The 18,832-nt window shown below is 43.5% G+C and overlaps 1 protein-coding gene across 5 annotated transcripts in view; it reads left to right on the forward strand.

Moving 5' to 3' along the window:
• Positions 1-7,429, forward strand: part of KANK1 (KN motif and ankyrin repeat domains 1) — a 132,066-nt gene extending 124,637 nt beyond the window's left edge. For all 5 annotated transcript variants that reach the window (XM_014965047.1, XM_014965045.1, XM_014965046.1 and 2 more), the window contains 4 exons: positions 2,352-2,494; positions 3,023-3,223; positions 5,710-5,808; positions 6,438-7,429. In XM_014965047.1, the coding sequence (XP_014820533.1) occupies positions 2,352-2,494; positions 3,023-3,223; positions 5,710-5,808; positions 6,438-6,500 (506 nt within the window). In that variant the 3' untranslated portion in view covers positions 6,501-7,429. The remainder of the gene's footprint in view (positions 1-2,351; positions 2,495-3,022; positions 3,224-5,709; positions 5,809-6,437) is intronic.
• The last annotated feature ends 11,403 nt before the right edge of the window (positions 7,430-18,832 follow it).

Raw genomic sequence — 18,832 nt, forward strand, 5'->3', positions numbered from 1 at the left:
GAGGAAGATGCGTTCAGGTATGAACACCCATATTAAACATTCAAGCTCATCTAGCTTTATCTTATTAGAGTATACAAAAGCTTTTTCTGGCCACCGCCTTGGCATGTCGACACTGCTGTCCTGAGAAACTGGAACAATATGGCATTCTGCCATATAGGAGCATTTCCCTGATCCATGAGCAATGTGATGATGCTTCATTTAGTTGCTTGTGTTGCTGCTTCCTTCCCTCTATCCCCTCGCCACACATGCAGAGGGGGTAGTGGCAGAGGGGAGCATCTGCTCCCTACATGTGCTAAGCCAGAAGGCAGTCAGCAGAAGATGTCACATGTTGGAGGTGGTCCCAGGCAGAATGAGATCTGTTTAAGCCTGGTTTTGCTCCCTGACTGAAGAAGTTTCTTTCCCTAAACTCATTACAAAACTTGTCAAAGTTGGTTGTGAAGCCTAATTAGACCAATGACGTAGATGGAGTGTAAGCCTACCTATAAATCCAGAAGGGTAACATCAGATAAACAAGAATATTAATGATACAAATCTCAGCTTTGATAGCCCAGCACCTCTGTCGCTGCAAAGACTTCCTCCCCAGGAAAGTGAGTGCTTTGAGATATCTGGTCCTGTTTGAAGGCAGCCTGTTGGGGAGAGTGAGTCAGGGTGAGGGAATGCGGGGAATGTCAGGAGCACAGTGAAATGGAGCAGCACAGTGCAGTGGCTCTGCAGCATGGTGATGGGAGGAGACTGCCCCTTTGCTTCCCTGGGTGTCTCAGGGTGGTGTGAACACGCTCATCTGCTGCTGGAAGTTAGGACTGCTGTATTTTACAGCAGCTGGTGTATTCCTCCAAAACCAGCAGGGTTTAGCTGTAAAATCCAACAACCATGACTAGTGCCAGGTGTGCAGGAGCACACTGCACATGCCAGCACTTGGAAGGTATTTGCAAACAGGCAGATTCCTTCAGGTTTCAACAGTCTCTCTCTGGACTGTGTCTACATGGTCACTACAGGCAGCTTTGCAATGTGGTTATAGCACAGGCAGATTCTTGGTCCAAGAACTCTATTCTGTGTGTTTCTTGGGAAGAGCAGATGAGACAAGAGAGTCCTCTGTATCACCATGCAGTGTTACCAAGAGGACAAATTGGAAAAGAGCTGTGCTCATTAGCCATGTAGAAAAGGAGCTGAAATGGGACCTCAGAAGATGCAGCTCTGCTAAAGTAGTCTAGCCAACATAGGAGAGCATCACTTCCAAGAATTATGTATTACTTGTGAAGTAATGCATGCATGTAGCAGAGTGTCATGTTCTGCGGATTCCCAGAAGTGACCTCTGTAAGTAAGGGTGCGTTGCTGGTTATAACGTAGCACAGGTGATGTCTATGGAATATGAAAAAATTGTGCATTTTCTTACACCTGCACATGAGAACATTGCTTCTGCAATGTTCTTTTCACTTAAAGGAAAAAAAAAAGCCTTTGGCAATAAATCTGAAGAATTTCCTGAAACATTTTTGCTTGTTAAGATATCTGTGGTGCAATTTAACCCCACGTCTAGAGACACTAGTTTATGTATAAAGTTTGAGTCTTTGCTTTCCAATAAGATGAGCACACTGAAGGCCCTGCTGCCTGGTAAACTAATAAACCCTGCTGGATTTCTGTGGAATTTTAGGAACAGAAACAGTCTAACAGACTGGAGGTTAGACCTAAACAAAAAGGAGAACTCTTGTCAGCTGCTGGCACTAATCAGAGAAATTGACTGTATTTGTTCCCAGAGTACTTTTCTTCGCAGTCAAATACTTCATAGAGCTGGAAAAAGTCTTTTAATTTAAAGGTGTTTTTTTCTGCAGCTCCAAAACATGTCAAAGTACACTTGCAGATCTTTAAAATAACACTGATTACAAGAAAATGTTTGTGCTGAGGAGAAACAGCTTTTCCATTGACCGACCTAGACAATTCTATGTTACTGGGCTGTTTCTGTTTTGCAGGGTGCATTCCCTCAGGAGAGGAGCTTAAAGAGTCTCGTGGTGGTATTCCTGGGGTTCGGACCCCAGTGGTCATGTCAGATTTCAGACCATTTGCTTTTATAAAAGAACTAAAAAATGCACAAAGCCCCAAATGATGACATAAAATGGCTTTGTTCTCTCCCTTGTGTTGCACACATAGCAGAAGAGAATCCTTTTGTTTCTCAGGCTCAAGAGTGCCCCTGTTTATTTTTTTCCTTCTCCACTTTCCCTTGAATTGCTTCCATTATGAGAGCAATTGCTGCCTTTTCTTTTTATAGGCTGCTCTACTAACAGTTTATTCAGTTCATTAGCACAATTGCTGCTTTTTGGGTTCCTGCTTTCCAAAGAAATTATCTCATCCCTCTGCAGATGTCTGTAATGTAAATCATCAGAACAAGGCTGGCTATACCCCCATCATGCTTGCCGCGCTTGCAGCTGTGGAAGCGGAGAAAGACATGAGGATAGTGGAGGAACTGTTCAGCTGCGGGGATGTGAATGCTAAAGCCAGCCAGGTCAGTCAAACAACACCATTCCCGCTCCTGTGGCTTTTTATCTTTCCTTCCACACTCCCATCCCTGCTCCCGCGGTTCAGCTTGAGCACTCGTCCACCCCCACCCTCTGCGGTCTTTCATGTGTGTGTATATGGTTTTTTATTGCTATATACAGAATGGAGCCACGGAAGAACAGTTAAACCTCAGGTCTGGATCTCTTCTGAAAACGAAGACAATACTACATGAAAGAACCATTACTGAATTTTAGGAGGCATTTACAAATTCTGTACCATTTAGTTCCTCCCAAGGAACTCCAGATGTCTGGAAATAGATCCAATGTCTTCCTTTAATTTAATAAACAGCTATGTGAATGTGGGATATATTGTACATAAAAGGTATTTAAGTCAAGCAGAGCCTTGCGAGTGCTGTAGAAAATAACAGTCTTCCCCTTCCCGCCCTTCCCCAAAAGAAGCACAGTGCCAAAAAAAGAAGTGTGCATGCTTGGCCGCTGATTGTGGTGATTTAGGTTTTCCTCTTGTTTCCACACAGGCTGGTCAGACGGCGCTGATGCTGGCTGTGAGTCACGGGCGGATAGACATGGTTAAAGCTTTACTGGCCTGTGGTGCAGACGTCAATATCCAGGATGACGAGGGCTCTACAGCTCTGATGTGTGCTAGTGAACACGGACATGTAGAGATCGTCAAACTGCTGCTGGCTCAGCCTGGGTGTAATGGCACCCTGGAGGACAATGTGAGTTGCCTTTCCAGATAGTGCTTCTCCACTCTGGAATGTTTGTCTAATTTTTTTGATGCAGTGGAGAGCTGCTGAAAGCTACTGATGTGAATCTCTGACTCACAACGCCAAAGTACCAAATGCGTGTTTCCTCTGCTTAGTGGTAGCAAGTGCTGTGGTTGTTTGGCTAGTATCTCTGATTTTCTAACAGACCTAGCCAGAAGCTTTTTTTGTGGTTAGCTGTAGGTGTGCAGTGGCCAGAAGAGATAAACTATTTGCTAGCTCATGGTAAAACATCTTCGCTTCTCACATTCCTTCCCCCTTTCCCGGGACTCTTCCAGTTTTCAGTTAGGACCATATTGGGTGACTTAATGGCCTTTCTGGTGTTGATTTCTGTGTCCATGGCAAACGTCAGCCCTACAGTTCTCTTCACAGGATGTTCACACAGTATCTGCTCCGTGACTTTTGAGAGTACAGGTTTGGTCTCAGTCATGAAGCTACGTTGTCCTGACAGTAAGCAGGTACAGGCTGTCACTTCAGGCCAAGTGAGACAGTTGCATATTTCTTGTTTGCAAGGATCATTGCAGCCTACCCTGTCAGCAGACAGTTTGATCTGAAGACTTCTCAAGCTTGAAAATATTGATTTAGCTGGTTTCTTGCCAGTACTGTGTTCTCGTTACCAGCACCACTTCTTGGGTATGTTTCCTGTTCTTCTTACTGCTTTCACATACTGGTGACTGGAACAGAGCCCAGGTTTGGGATTTGGGGGGGCAGTGGGTGGTCATTTGTTGGAGCTGTTGCAGACAGGCAGAGACATCATTTCTGCTCACTCACTCACCTGCTGCAGGAGCTGGCTTAGTTGCCCGATGATGCCAGCAGTGTGTAACAGCTGGCGTGAGGGGAAAATGTTAAGAAGACCTCAGAGGAACAAACCCTTGTGGGACAGATCTAGGTTACTATTAATCACCAAGTCAATAATTAAAGTCTTCAAGGAGACACAGCCTGTAACTATTTGATACTGTTTTTTGATATTGTTTCCCAAGCACAGCTTGTCTGCTGCTTACTCATTTTACAATGGATTTGTCTGTGCTGAGAGATTACGAGATTTTTGGCATTATCCTAGCTATTCTGAATGTGACAGTGATGCTTTTCCAGTCAGCATGATCCACTAGTAAGCTGAGCTTCATCCTCCTACTGGTGCGTGCCACTGACGGTGATTCAGCATCTCTCTTTAAGAACTTGGCTGTTCCTGGTGTTAACGGTGGAGTTTTTGTTGTTCAGTTGTAGTGCATTCAGTGTACTGCACTGTAGTGGACAGCTCTTCTAGCTCCACGCCTGCTCAGGACAATTAAGATTTATGTATAATCGCTCCCTATAGTCTCATAAGAAGATTTTCCACTTGGATGCTGTCCATCATATCCCGTCCTGGAAAATGGGTTCACAGTTTCCCTAAACTGGTGCTGACCTCTCTTACACCAGTGTTACGGCAGCAGCTGGAAAACATGCTCCACTCAGAGAGCCAACATAAGAAGCGATCCCTATGAGAAGACATATCAAATACTGGCGTTATTGTGGAAAATTCTGTGTGCAAGAGCCAAAAGGCAGGCAGTGGACCAGCAAGCCAGTGTAAGATTTGTGCCAAGATTGTAACTGCCTGCCATGTAATTTAGACACTATTAGAGAGCAGGGGGTCGTGGCCATATGTTGCACCAATTTCAGGAAGGGAAAGAAGCAAGGAAGGCAGAACTGGGGATGTGTCAGCTTCATACAAGTGTGTCTCTCTGACAGCTGAGAGGTTCATATCACAGGTTGTCTGACATCCACTTCTTCCTGGACCAAACATGGTCTAAAGGGAAAACAGCAGGTCAATACATTACCCTTTAGGCAGAAGCAGTCTTTGCTTCTAGCAGCCTCAACAATTATGGTTTCTGAAATCAGGATCTTCTGAGAAATGGAGGTGCAGTATTTGACCATCTGGTCGAAAGTCCATCTGGTTGTAGTTAAGACTTCCATCGAGGAGCATTTGGAATTATGAATCAAACCACTCTTAGTGTTAATGGGAGCTATAACACAACAATTATCATTATAACACAGCAGTTATCATGACATTTGGTTAGCATTTGTCCCTCCCTTATCTTACCTTCCACTCTTTGCTGACACTGTAGTTTCTCTCAGACAGACCAATCTTCTGAAATCACTGGTCTTACACAGCACTACATGTAACGTTATTGTGGTAATGGCATGCTCATTCCTCCTCAGCAATAATCGAGACGACTCATTGAGAGAAATTATGAGGCCTCTGACAATTGGACTGCCTCATAAAACAGCAGTGTAAGGCTTATTGTCACTTAATTATAATAAAAGAAGTGAAACAAGACTCTAAATAAGCCCAACTGTCTGTCTGAGCAGTGGGGCCTCCGCTTCGCAACTCCCCGTCTCAGTGGGCTGGGGTCTGTTAATGCACACAAGTACTAATTCTCTTATTTCTTCCTTTCTCCTCTCAGGATGGCAGCACAGCACTTTCAATAGCCCTGGAAGCTGGACATAAGGACATAGCGGTTCTCCTTTATGCCCATGTCAACTTTTCCAAAACCCAGTCACCGGTTAGTACACAGCCTCCTGCAGTTTAAATTTTTTAACTTGCTGCTCCTGAACGTAATAGTAAAACATAAAAAAAATCATACTGCCACTCCCAGCAGCTGTACAGCTGTACAGCACATGAATTTTCAAGTTTATTCACTGGATAATTTTTATGCTGTTAAGTGGAATGTACATTTCAAATACAGGTTGTCCACAGAAGGCTGAACTCTGGCTAAAGGATATCTCCTCCCTTTTATCTGGGGGTGAAGATAGCACACTGGCAAGGTTCAATGACTCTGGCTGGTGTGCAGAGGTGCTGTTGCATCATTGTAATGCTAATTATTGACCTGGTCACCAAAACACAGCTGTTTCTGGAGTCACAGCTGTCCTAGGTGTTCTGGCAAATATCTACCTCCAAGCTCCGACTCACCCTCCTGATAAACTGCTGCTAAATGTTTCACTGTCTAAACAACGTGCACTCTCATTTATAGACTGTATGACAGCTGGCGCTGTTCTTCCTAAAATGAAAAAGAAAGAAAGAAAGAAAGATTAATCTGTGCAATTAAAGGCAAGAGTGCCTGCGAGTGCTATGTTCTTATTCGGCTGGCTGGAATAATTTCCCTTTGATTAATTGTTCTTTCCTCTTTTCTAGGGCACTCCTAGGCTGAGCAGAAAGACATCTCCTGGTCCCACCCACAGAGCCACGTTTGAGTAGTCGTGCATGAATATCTGTAAAAATCTCTACGCCATCTTTAAGCTGCTAAATGTTACTGTTTTACTGAGACAGATACTGAATGTAATTGTCTTGTGCCTGAACTCACCAGCGAAGTGAAAGCAGAGATCTAGTGCTAAAGATAGAAAACTGTAAACTTGAAGCAAGCATATAGTTAAGTAGTGCTCAGCTGAGAACCTTAGCCAGAACTGTTCTTTTGCTCACCTGCTCCTCTTTCTGTACACTGGCATACATCCTGTTTTTCTTTGCTATAGATTATCCTTTCCTGTGTCATGTGCAGCCTCAGACGTTGAAAGCTATCCATACAGGGATGTCCCGGTGGCCTGTTTTTAATCACTCTAAAACATATTTACTGTGCCTAGACTTTATCACAGTAAACTTTTCATAAATTTCATTCCAATGTGATTTTGATGTTTTTAATTACTTCAACATGCAGAAGTCGCAGTTGCTTATAGAGTCAGCTCCGTGGATCTTGAGCTGGTGGGTGAGTGGGTAGGTATTGGGGATAGAGCCTTGTGTCAGGTTTGAAGTTCACTAAATAAGTTGTTGCTAATTGGGGATAATGTATAACTTTTTATATGAAAGATACTAGTATCTATAAAATTAACTCGCACAGTATTTTCAACATTTTATATTCCTTAATAATTAAAAACTACATGAAGAATTAAATGTCCTGTTACCATATTTTTATTAACTGTGTCAGTCTATAAGCTCCATACATGTTTATCGGAGAGTAAAATTAGAGGTACCAGTTGTATATTCCCCTTGAGTGGAATTCAGCGTAGTTCTCGGTGCATATTTATGGAATGCTATTACCTTGTCACATTCACTTTAGTCATGTGTATTGAAATGTTTGAAGTGCCTTAGACTCTTGCCATATTTTCAGAATAAAATTTCATTATGCTGTTTTACTCCTCTCCTCTTTTACCTGTGATTTGTCATCATCCAGATAAGCTGCAAATTACAACTGGACAGATTGGTAAGTCAAGGCAAAGAGGACTGGGTAGCTCAACCCTTGGAGGTTCCAAAACCACCTTTTTCCTGCTGACTGGCAGAATAAAAAACTTTGCCCAGGATGATCTACCTTCACTGGACTTGCGCTTGCTGCACAGGGTGGACCCTTTGCTGTTTGGGAGAGAAGTGGCCTCTCTCTTGGCCATGTGCAGCAGCATGGGGGAGTCACCAAAGGATGGTGTTCAAGCAGTTTGACCTAGCTCTCTGCAAAGTAGTTACCAACTGAAATAAAATCATTTGAGCTTTATCTTCCAAACAGTCCTGGCAGCTTGACGAAGGGGACACTTTTTAGATGGCACCATACAAGTCCTAAGCTAGTGTCTCCGTATCCTTGTCAGTTCGGACCTAGCTGATGAGACAGAGAAACATGCTTCAATGCCTTTCTTCAAGGGACCTGTACACTTCCTGTGCCTCTCTATCCTTCCTCCTTCCCTCCCTAAGTCCTTATCAAACAGCTTTTCCCACCTAGTCCCTTGGCCTGCGTGAACTTGGAGGCTTGCACTGCATGAAGTTTCTGTGAGCTCTGCCAGGTACTGTGTGATAGCAGTGCCAGGCAGGGTCCCCTGGAAAAGGGGCAGGTGAAGTGTCTCTGTTGGGGGGACACGTCTTCACACAGCAGTTCCACGCAATGCCCCCCTTACACCTTGAGGTCAGTCAGTTTCTACCATTGCACACCTCTTGCCAACTTTTCTGCTCTGTCTTCACTAGGCATCTAATTTTGTGTGGGTGCTGTCTCACCCGAGTCCTACCTGCTAGTTAAAGAGGTATGTCCCCAACTTGCTAAATCGCTGTGAAAATAAGGTGACACCAGACTGATGGCAAGCGGCGGCAGCAGCTGTAAAAATCTAAAGAGAAGCAAAGACCCCTTGCTTTGCCAGCCGTGCTCTGTGGAGCAGGGAGCTGTGCCCTACGAGCGCATCCACCTGATGACCTCAGACTTGGTGACATGCAGTGCACAACACCAGCACAGGCTTCCCAATAAATTCCTCGTTCGTTTCGGAGCCACGTGGGTTTCTCATCCAGCAGAATTAGCCCAAGTTGGATCTCCCCACTTTGAGCATGGCAAAGTGTGAGTGGCTTTTGCTTCATTTTCAGATTTGTTGGTCTGCTAACTCTTGCCACAGTTCAAACAACTGTCTGGAAAGCAAAGTCAAGATAATCCGTGCTTGTCTTTATGAGTTTAAAACACACATAGTGCTGGAGTTACTCAAATCAAGCTGATGAAGTGAAGAAAAAGGATGAGTGCTTTAATCTCTCTCCAGAACTACTTGTAATTTTACAGGAAATCCAGTTCACATATTTATACATGCTTGCATATATCTAATTGATTAAATTCTTGTTTAGTGGAGAAACAGTATAATGCCAAGACAGAATTTTTGTTTAGCACTGGTTTAACCAAAACCAGTCTAGTTGTGCTTCCTTAAGGAAGTTAGTAACAATACCTTTAACTTATGGCTTATATCTCATGACAGTGGTTTTAGGTAGTCCTGCGGGGAGCAGGAAGTTATACTTGATGATCCTTATGGGTCCCTTCCAACTTCAGATATTCTGTGATTCTGTGACAGCAGTTATAAAGCCTGTAGATTATGCACCAAAATCTGAGTGTGCTGAGCTTCCTGATAATGTCTTCTTCAGCAGTGCCACTGTATTGCTGTAGGAGATGCCTTAATTAGAAACATGTATAATAGATCTTTGCCCCCATAATAGTTTTTTAAACGATGATTTTTGTTGCTGCACTGCTGCCTTGCTACTGTGCTGGGTTTGCACACATATGTATTTGTACATGCTGTAGCCTGAGGCTAAATAAAAATTTTGAAACGCCTGTGAATTGAGCTTTTCAGAGCAGAGGGCTGTGAATGTTATTTTCTGGGTTGGCATAGGTCCCTGACTCTCCCTCCACAAATCAATGGGAGTCCTGGGTGCCGTGAAAGTCCTGACTGCACAACTATTGTGGAAAGGTTTAAAAAAACGGGGCCAATGGCTTAGGTGACGAATGACATGGGGAAAGTCACCAAATGTACTTTAATACTTTTTTTTTTTTTAAACCTGGAAAAAAGGGTATAGGAAAAGGAATGCAGAAATAAACATTCCTTCCTTTTTATCTTTGCTCCCCTCCCCCCCTTCCTGTAGGAAATTAGTATCAGAAACCAACACATGAGGGGTTAAAATTTTCTAAGTGATTTCATTGCTTTCTAATGGCCTTAACTGGCAGGAGTCTGGGGAGGAATCTGAGCTTCCAACAGCATGCAAGAGTCAGGTTATGCAACTCACAGTTCCTGGATTTATTTAGGTGCTGTTTTCCTGGTAAGCAAAAGGGTTGACCCAGGACTGGCCTCCTAGAGCTTTAGAACATGTTTGATGAAGCTGTGGACTCAGCATTTCTGTGCAATGTTCAGTTTCTTCCCAAAAGCTCATTGTCTTGCGTTAAAATGCCTTGTAAGGCAAAGTGCCCCCAGTTTTAGCTGTGTGACGAAGCAGGCCATTGTGGCTATGCCATGTCAGGAAGATTGCCAGAAACAACCTAAACTTTGCATGTGTTGATGGATATAGGTGAAAAGTATGAAATTGACTATTTTACCCAAGTCAGTGAATGTCATTTCTGGCCTGAAATCCTTTTAGGAGAGACTTAATGGATTGAGCAGTTTAAAAAAAAAGAGAGAGAAAGAATAATTACTTCCCTTAGCATTTTGTTCTCTTGGATGGCCCTCCTGTCTCCAAGAGGCTGACACCTGAAGCAGTTCACACTGTGGAAGTCAGGCCTTTCCCCAGGAAATAGTTAAGAGGTTCCCAAAAGTGTTTGTATCCACCAGTGCCCCCTGCAAGCCAAGTTTAATTCCAACTGCTAATGCTGGATAGCATTTATCACAGGTGCTGGGATTAAGGGGTTTACCATTCAGACCAGCTCTGAACTGAGCTCTCCCCCTACATGCTCTCCCTGGCATTTGTTTTTCAGTTGGGATCAGATAATGATTGACTCTCAGTATATCCAAGCATGATGTTGTCATCACCTTTGAACTCCAACTGTCAGTGAATATATAAAAACTCTGGCACTTTTTCAAGACTAAAATAGGTCTCTGTCTTTTTGCAGTTATACTGTCATACATTAAGCGATGCTGCCACTTAAAATGACCCTAAAACATAAGAGGCAAGGGTTACTGAGTTTTAAAAGGATGGAAATTAGCCAACACAATATTGATCTAAATACCATGACTGAAGAAGGCATTTTTGCAAGATGTATTTTCAGAGGGTTTATCTTCTTGATACAGCTGGAAGAACTCAAGTTATTCTAGAAATAGCTTTTATGTCTGCTTCTCCTGGTGCCTCATACTTTTGTGCTGAGAAGCCTGGCTGCTCTGGGTCCAGTTGAGCCATGGTGTGAATAATGCAAGCCTTGGCGCCGATCCCTGACACACAGGACTGGCTCTGTTTGCTGGGATGGAAGTGGCCCAAAGGCTACAGACGTCCTCCTGCCTTTGAAAGGCAGCAGCAGAGCTGGCCAAAACAGCGTTCACGCTCTTAACTGCAGCTGCAAGCAGCTCTCTTCACTGGGCTCTGTGTCTGCCTGTGGGTCTGTAGACTTCATCCCTTCCTGTTCTTCTGTCTGCGTCCAGGTCCATCGAACGAAAGCTTAACTACAACCATTTCCTCACGAGAAAGAGAGGCTTTCAGAGGTTCAGTTTGCATGGGGATGCTTGGGCCCACCTCTGAGAGCCTGACGTGGGACAAGGGACAGAGGTAGGAGGTCAAGGAACAACGCTGGAAAACATGCAAGGAGGAGTTTGCATTAAACGCTCTTAGAAATGTCCACAATGAGATTAGAAGAAAGGGCTACCCAGATTCAGGTTTGTTTCATATTCCAGTTGGGAACCATGGAAGTATTAGCCTTCACTACTCACAGCCCAATGCAATGGCTAGGGAAGCCAATTTAAAAATTCCTGCCAGTTTCACTTCATGTTGGCTACTGTGTCTCTCTGCATGCACACGCTGAACAGAAGTGCCTGATTAGAGCTGAGCTACCTGGCTGCTGTCTTTTTCCAACACTTGCTCCACTTTCTGTCCGGTTGGTATTACATCATGCAAAATATCAGTGCCTCTTCTCTCCTCAACAAGTACCACTGGACTGCAAAGTTTCTTAAAGTTGTTTGTAAAATGACACGTCTTTTTCCGGCCAGATTTTTAGGCAATGGGAACAAGGCACGTAAGTAAATCATGCCAGAAGTAGTACTGCCTTTCAGCTGTATTTATACATTGGTCAATATACCAGACAGTTCTTTATTACAGGTGATTAATTAACTCAGTGCCTCAAAACCTATGTTCTAAGTGTTCTGCTTCTTTAATAGTATGGACTTTCAGCTTTTCCTGCTAAAAGAAAGGCATGTTTCCTCACACCCATCCCACGTGTGATCCCTGAAGAGATCTCAGGAATGAGATCATCAGGGAAAATGGGAGCTTTCAGGCAGCTGGTACCTGCAGTGAGCACCTCGGCTGGGGCCTTAAAGGCGGTGGCAAGTGGCATGGGAGGGAAGCTTGAAGGACCTTTATTTTTTCCACTCTATGATTTTACCCACCTGCATTTTGCTTGTTGGCCCTGTGCCACTCACTGAGTGGTAGCCTTTCTGCGAGGCCACTTCTCACTGGGAACCACATCTGTGCATTTTCTGTTTGGGTAGCCAACACAGCCAGCACCAGTAAAGATAAATTGCTTTTTAAATAATTCTTGCTATACAAAACTGCCCTTCAACGACCTCCACAGTAGAGACCTGCAAATAAGGGCATCATTATCCTCTTAAACAGAGTATTACTAAATACATTCAGCCATGAATAGCAGGAGTCAATCTCCATGTCCTCCAAACACCACTACAGCCATTTGCAGGACTATTACTTAGATAACATAAGGCTAACATTATTTCAAAGCAGCGCACATGCTTTTGTATGATCTGTAAATGCTGATCTGACTAGAAGTAGCAAAAAGGTATTTCTAGGAGATATACTGGTGGGTTTTTTTCCTTCAGCTTTTCACTTAATGGCTTTAGCCAGTGTTGCAGAAACAGCCATTGCTGCATTCTCCTGACTAGCTGCAGTTGAAAGGATGGGTCGCACTCCCCAGCAGTACTGTCCTTCCTCACTCAGCCACATTAATTTCACTGAGATGAAGACATACAATTTTTTTTGCATGTCATGGCAAAGTTGCAGATTTATTAAAGATCCTTCTCTACTTCCTGGTCATGGTACCGTACCCTTCTTTGAGGCATGAAAAGCCACCTGCTGTCTCTGGCAGCCATCCTGCAATGCCCCCTGCATTGCTCTTGGGCATTTTCTGGGACTAGTAGAGCAATTTTTCTCCTGTCCCTGGGGTGAGCGAGCCAGCCATTTACAACCCCGTGGTCCTGGGGAGGTGTGAGCAGGCAGGGGCTGGCCCAGGAAATGCCTCCCTCCCTGCCGTGCACTCGTTCTTGCAAATTTATCATGAGAATTTTCCAGTCCAACCACATATATCTGCTCAGAGGCCCTTTATTGTGGTGGTTTAATCTGCATCACTAGCCTAGCAGGAGGAGCAAGGAGCATGCTAATACCTTCTGCAGTGGATGCTGATTTGGGAGGAGTGTGAGCAGAACAGCTGTACAAAGAGATTGAGAGAGATTAGTAATACAGGATGATAATAAAATGAGATTTGGTTTAGGAAAATCAGACTGAAACTACTGAGGAAAAATAATAAAAGTTTGTGGGAGTAAAAGAAAGTTAGAAATTTGTAATGTAACAGAACTTGCCAGAGAGCGAAGTAAAGAAGAGCTGGCAGTGCAATCTGAGCAAAAATGGACCAGCGCTGGCAGTGTGATGAGCGTAAAGAATGGTCAGTACATTTTTTTTTGGTCCACTTTGGATGGATCAGAGAGGCACCTGACCCTAAGGATGTGATGTGACTTGATAGTATTCATGGTCAGTGCAGTGTGTTCACAGGGAAACAGCTCCAAAGGCTGCCACCATCAACCTGACAAACAACAGCTGGCAACGAGTCAGAAGCTGAAAATACAGAAGAAGTTTAAAAGGACACTTTTGTTTTGACAAATCCTGAAAATAACGAATTTAATACAGTCCAGAGTATGTGACTGCTGAGATAATGAGTTGTACATATGATTTGCAAAGGGGCAGTAAAGCAAAGATCTATAGCTGAAGGTGAGAAAGCTTTTCAGGTTAGTTCTGCAAAAAAACAGGTAGTTCTTGGGAAGCCTGGGTGAGTTTTTAAATGAATATGAGCTTGTTACCACCTCTGGCTGTAGCGTCACAAAATAATTTGCCTATTCTGGCTTTGGTACAACTCCTCATCTTTGGCCAGAATCGGGTCAAGAATTGGAGACGAAGGAGACACATGTAGGTATATGAAAATCAGTAAGTACATGTGTGAGTTTCTGAGAGCACACTACGGGTAAGAGACTGTGAGTCCCGTTTTTAAGCTGTGTGAACAAAATCACGCAGTTCCTTCCTGCCGTGGCCCATGGAGCTGCTGGAGATGCCAGCTCACCCCCCCAGGGTGCTGGCTGTCCTTCCCCCGGACCCAGCCTCCCCCGTCACTTCTCTGCGGGGCCGGGAGACCTCTACAGACGGGATAAATCCCACACAGCTGCAGGAAAACAACGGCACTCTGACACAGCAGTTAGTTAGCTGCTGGCTCTTGGGTTGGGTTTTGGGGGGTTTGTTTTGGTTTTGCTTGGGGTTTCGGTTGTTGGGGTTTTTTTATTATTCTGGTATGCATTTTCTTCCTCTTTTAATAACCCCATTTCAACATTTCAGGGCAGGGCATGGTACGAGCCAACATATGCAGCTCCTGGCCTTAGATATTTTCTCTAATTAAACAACATCGAATTAGTAGCCCACGGCTTTCAGCACAAGTTTTGTGCTTACAAGGAAGCCCATCAGTGTTCTCCTGAGATCTGGGGTCAGGAGGTGGGAAAATGCTGTGGCCTGTGCACAAGCACTGCCTTTGGAAGAAGTGATGAGCATCACAAAACAACTGCTAGCAGAAATGTAAGCTTCATCGACAGAGAAAGGAACCTCACCATGTAACCCTGTGCTTAACCTCATAAGCCCCTACAGCTCTTCTACCAACTCAGCATGGAAGAAGTTCAGGAGCCTGATACTACTTTCTAGGAAGTCTCTAGGGATCACGTATTTGCTTGTGAGGAACTGGTCTACCCAAGAGCAACAGGCATTAGGATGGCTACCCAGGCTCTGAGATCTAACTCTGCTCCAGGAATTGAAGTTTCCCTCAAATTAAACGATGGATTTCTTGAGGATGCTAACAGAATCACCTGCCATGCATCCTGGTGCAGGAGACATGTTTCTGGTGTCCCGGTGTGCCTTTTCCAGCTAAAATATGATAAACACACAAAGATGTCACACCCCATCTGCGACCAGCAGGTAGATCAAAAGGGACATTTCCCCTAATTTACAGCAGCTTAGGATCAAGGCCGAAACTCTTCCCACTGCAGACAGGTTTCTGTATTACTCTCTTCAAACCTGGCAGGAAAAGGTTCCAGGTGCAAACCTGGAAAATAGGCCAACATCTACCATGGGTCTGCTTAGGGGATCCCACAGTCTGCTGCTGGCATGCATTATGACTGAGAAGCATGAAAATGAGCTAGGTTGGACATGCTGCTCCAACACAGATATACTTGAGCTGAGGAACTGGCTACCCTAAAGACTTTCACCTGAAATGTAACACAGACTGCCTGAAAGTACCTGAAATAGCTGGCTGCCTTCCATAGGAAGCAAACCTGGTCCCCTTCCGCAGCTGAGCAAAGCTGAGTGTGTTATCTCAATGTTTAAAAAAAACATAGCACAAGGATGCCTAAGTTGGCATCCTGAACTGACACGTCTTCTCCTTGAGATGCTGATGGGCCAGAGGTGGAGAGGAGGCTGCATTTGGAAGTTTAGCCTTGACTTTAAATGGACCTTTGGGGAAAGTGTAAGTTCCGATTTGCATGGAAAAAGTGCAACTCTTCTATTCCTGCCTCCTACACTTCTCTCCACCATTGCCAATGGTGATTAACCTAATCATGATGAGTCCCTCATCATGATGAGGATGTGTTTCCCACTGCTTTGATTCCATCAAAACACAACACAGTCTGTGAAAGTCACTCCTCTTGCCCTCTGCCAGAAGGAGGGTTGTATTAACCAGAATTTTGAGGCCAGGGAACTCCTGAATGCCGGTACTGGAACTAACACTGTCTCCCTCTACCCATCACCTTCACTGGACCACTTAAAAACTATGATTAACAGTGCAATCTCTTATGACTTGGTCTGGGACATCAGTTATTTTGACCATTTTTCATGAGTGGTCAAGTGGTGCCCCTTTGAACTTAGTATTGATAATAGCAATGATTTTAGAGACTTTCTTTGAATAGGAAGAAAACGTAATTGCAAGATGTTCCTTGTAAGAACACTGCCAGGCCCCACAACAGCTACGATTTTAACAAAGGGGATGTCATGATGTGCTGGGGTGAGTACTCTCTTTTTTTTTTTCTTTTCTGTTTTTTTTTGGTTTTTTTTTAACAGGGGTGAGTGTGTCATTTTCATTTTATTCCTGAAGTTTGCTTTAAAAAAATGATAGAAGGCATCTCACTGCAGCACATAAGAATAAATAGCTACTAGAAGTAAAGGCATGCGTTCTTCACCCAGTGGATGAGGGCATCACCAGGATGATGAGCTATCTCCTAAGTGAGCATCAAAGCAGGTATTTAAGGTATGTATCATACAGCTGGTAGAACACAGGGAGTCCTACAGAGAAGAGTTGAGTTGTGGGGTATTGTGTTAATAGATACTTGGGCAATTTTAGAGATGCACCCTGCTTACCTTGAGGTGCCTAATGAACAATCTTCTAAGACGTCATTACTGCGAATTCTCAGAAGCTGCCTTCCAGTAGTGAAAAGGCAATCTCTGTGCCTTAGTTTCCTAGAAACGGGTAAAAGAAAATAATAGCATAGACAGCCATGCAGTAAAGCTGCTCTTTGTTCTCAACCTTACTCTGTGTGTTGCCTGTTACAATTTCAAACTCTGAGGGTATTTATAAATATTTTACTCAGTCAGTGTGAATATTTGCATCCACTTAGCTGGGATGGCTGAGCTGTGCTCAGAACATCTTTATTCTGGCAGCTGCAAGAGACACTGTGTTTGCGTACAGATGACAGAAATTTAAGATGCCTGACTAATTAGCTTCCACACAATGTTCCCATCACCTGACAAGGCATCTCCATGTCTAGACAAAGCCAGCCTAATTATAATTAATAGCCTGACAGTTTAAATAATTTGTAACAATGTGTCATCTTCCTTAGCACCTTCTAGCCAATAGAATTAGAGAAAGTCAATTACTCCTAATTAGCCAATGTGCAAATAAGATGTATAGAGATCATCAACCCAACATTGCTGACCGACATGCAAGTGATAGAAGAAAACTGTTACCTAAGGAAGCCAGCTAACTAAGTGCTCCCATTATCTGAATCTCAATAGCACTAGGCAAAGCCGAATTTGAGAGGTGTAGGTCTCCTGAGACCAAGATCTCCCAGATCCTTCCTCTGAACTGGATTCCTGGCATGGCGAAGGGATGAGCCTAGGAGACCTTGATGATGGGGAGAGCCAGTACTCTGTCTATAGCCTTTGGGGACCACCTCTGAACTGCCCTATTGGCCTGGGGGCTCTGGGACACTGCCGGGAGATGGGAGAGGCTGTGGGGGAAGAGAGCCAGGCCAAGAGGGAAGAAGAAACCCTCCTTCTCAGCCTAGGAGATGTGAAAGGTCATCGGCTCACATTAAGTCATTTCACAGCACGGCTGATTAACTAACAGTCATTTGACTTTGATTAAAATATTTGGAAGAGCTCAGCTGCTGCTGGAGGCAATTCTGACACAACACTCCCCTTGCCCTGCACCTCCCCAGTGGATTTGAAAGACTTCAGGCAGCAAGGCGGGAAGAAACAGGGGAAAAGCAGCGTGAAACTTTGCTCTTAGGCCCATGTGCTACACTGATTTTTAATAGGAAGTCCCACAGAATGAAATGTGCTCCCCTGGGAGCAGAATTTATGTGAAAAAAAATATCCTTTCTATTTATTTAGTTTTAAAGAAAAAAGAAGAAAATTAATTCAGAAAGAGCTGTTGTACCAATACTTTTGTCTCTATCAAGCATCAGAATTAGGAGCAACAAATAATAATGCACAAGTAACTAAATAAACTGGACAGCCAATAAATAGATACAGCAAAAACTGCCCCTTCAGTTACCTCACTCTGAACCCTTGCCATCATGGAGCTACAGCAGTTTTAGCTTACTGAAGATCAAGAATGTAAAATAATAAAAACTTGCAAAATTTAAAAGATAGCATAAGTAATAAAGCAAGTGCTTTATAATTTGAAATGATCTATTTGTTCCTTTAAATACCAATGGGCTTGCTCAATGAAGTGGGAATTTAACTGTATCCATTAAAAGATTGAAGACCATAAATAAAGAAGTAGCAATTAATTGTGTTGCCTATTTTTAAGAGGTTGGAGCTTAGTTTTTCACACTCTGGCAGTCTATCAAACTCAGCTCCATTACAGATGTCTTGGAGCTGAATTGATGATGATATTCAAAACTAAGGGCATTCTCTGCAGTAGTCCTACCCTGATGAAGGAGCTCAAACATATAGATGGCTTATGTGATTCTATCATTCTTACAGTGTGAATTACAAATGTTAGAAATGTCAGCTTAATGAGTCATGCAAGAGTCTTCAATGTTCTAAGTCACTGGATCCAATTAATTTTTAAGTGTGCCTAAAATGAACAATGAAGACTGAGAAGAAGAAGCAATCCAGTAGTTTCTCCATGCTCACTTTTTTACTTCTATTTTATATGTCGGACCGAATAATGCTTCCAAATAGCAAGTCAATTATTCAAGCAAGTCAAATTCAAGTCAATTATTAACAACGACTGAAATTTCTGAGGAGCTGATAGTGTGTTCTCTTCAGTCTTTAAACGTGCAATGAAATTATTCTAGCTTGTATGAACAAAAAGGTGGTAATTTTTTCTTTTCTTTACCCCTGTTACTAGTAAAACTAGTCACAGCAGTGACATGACAAACAAAGGGATTTTTTTTTAATATCTCCATTCTGTTTGCTTCATTGTACTTGAAAACTGCTTTGTTTTTGTACTGTACTTGGCATGATATAACACAGTGAATTTTATGTCCAGTGAATTGTGATTCTGTTGAGCACTATGGGCCAGTGCCATTGGCTGGGCTTACAACCGTGAAGCTGAAGAGCCACGCACTGTTACAGGC

Source organism: Calidris pugnax, unplaced genomic scaffold (assembly GCF_001431845.1).
Source record: "Calidris pugnax isolate Ruff unplaced genomic scaffold, ASM143184v1 scaffold273, whole genome shotgun sequence".
Classification (NCBI taxonomy): domain Eukaryota; kingdom Metazoa; phylum Chordata; class Aves; order Charadriiformes; family Scolopacidae; genus Calidris; species Calidris pugnax.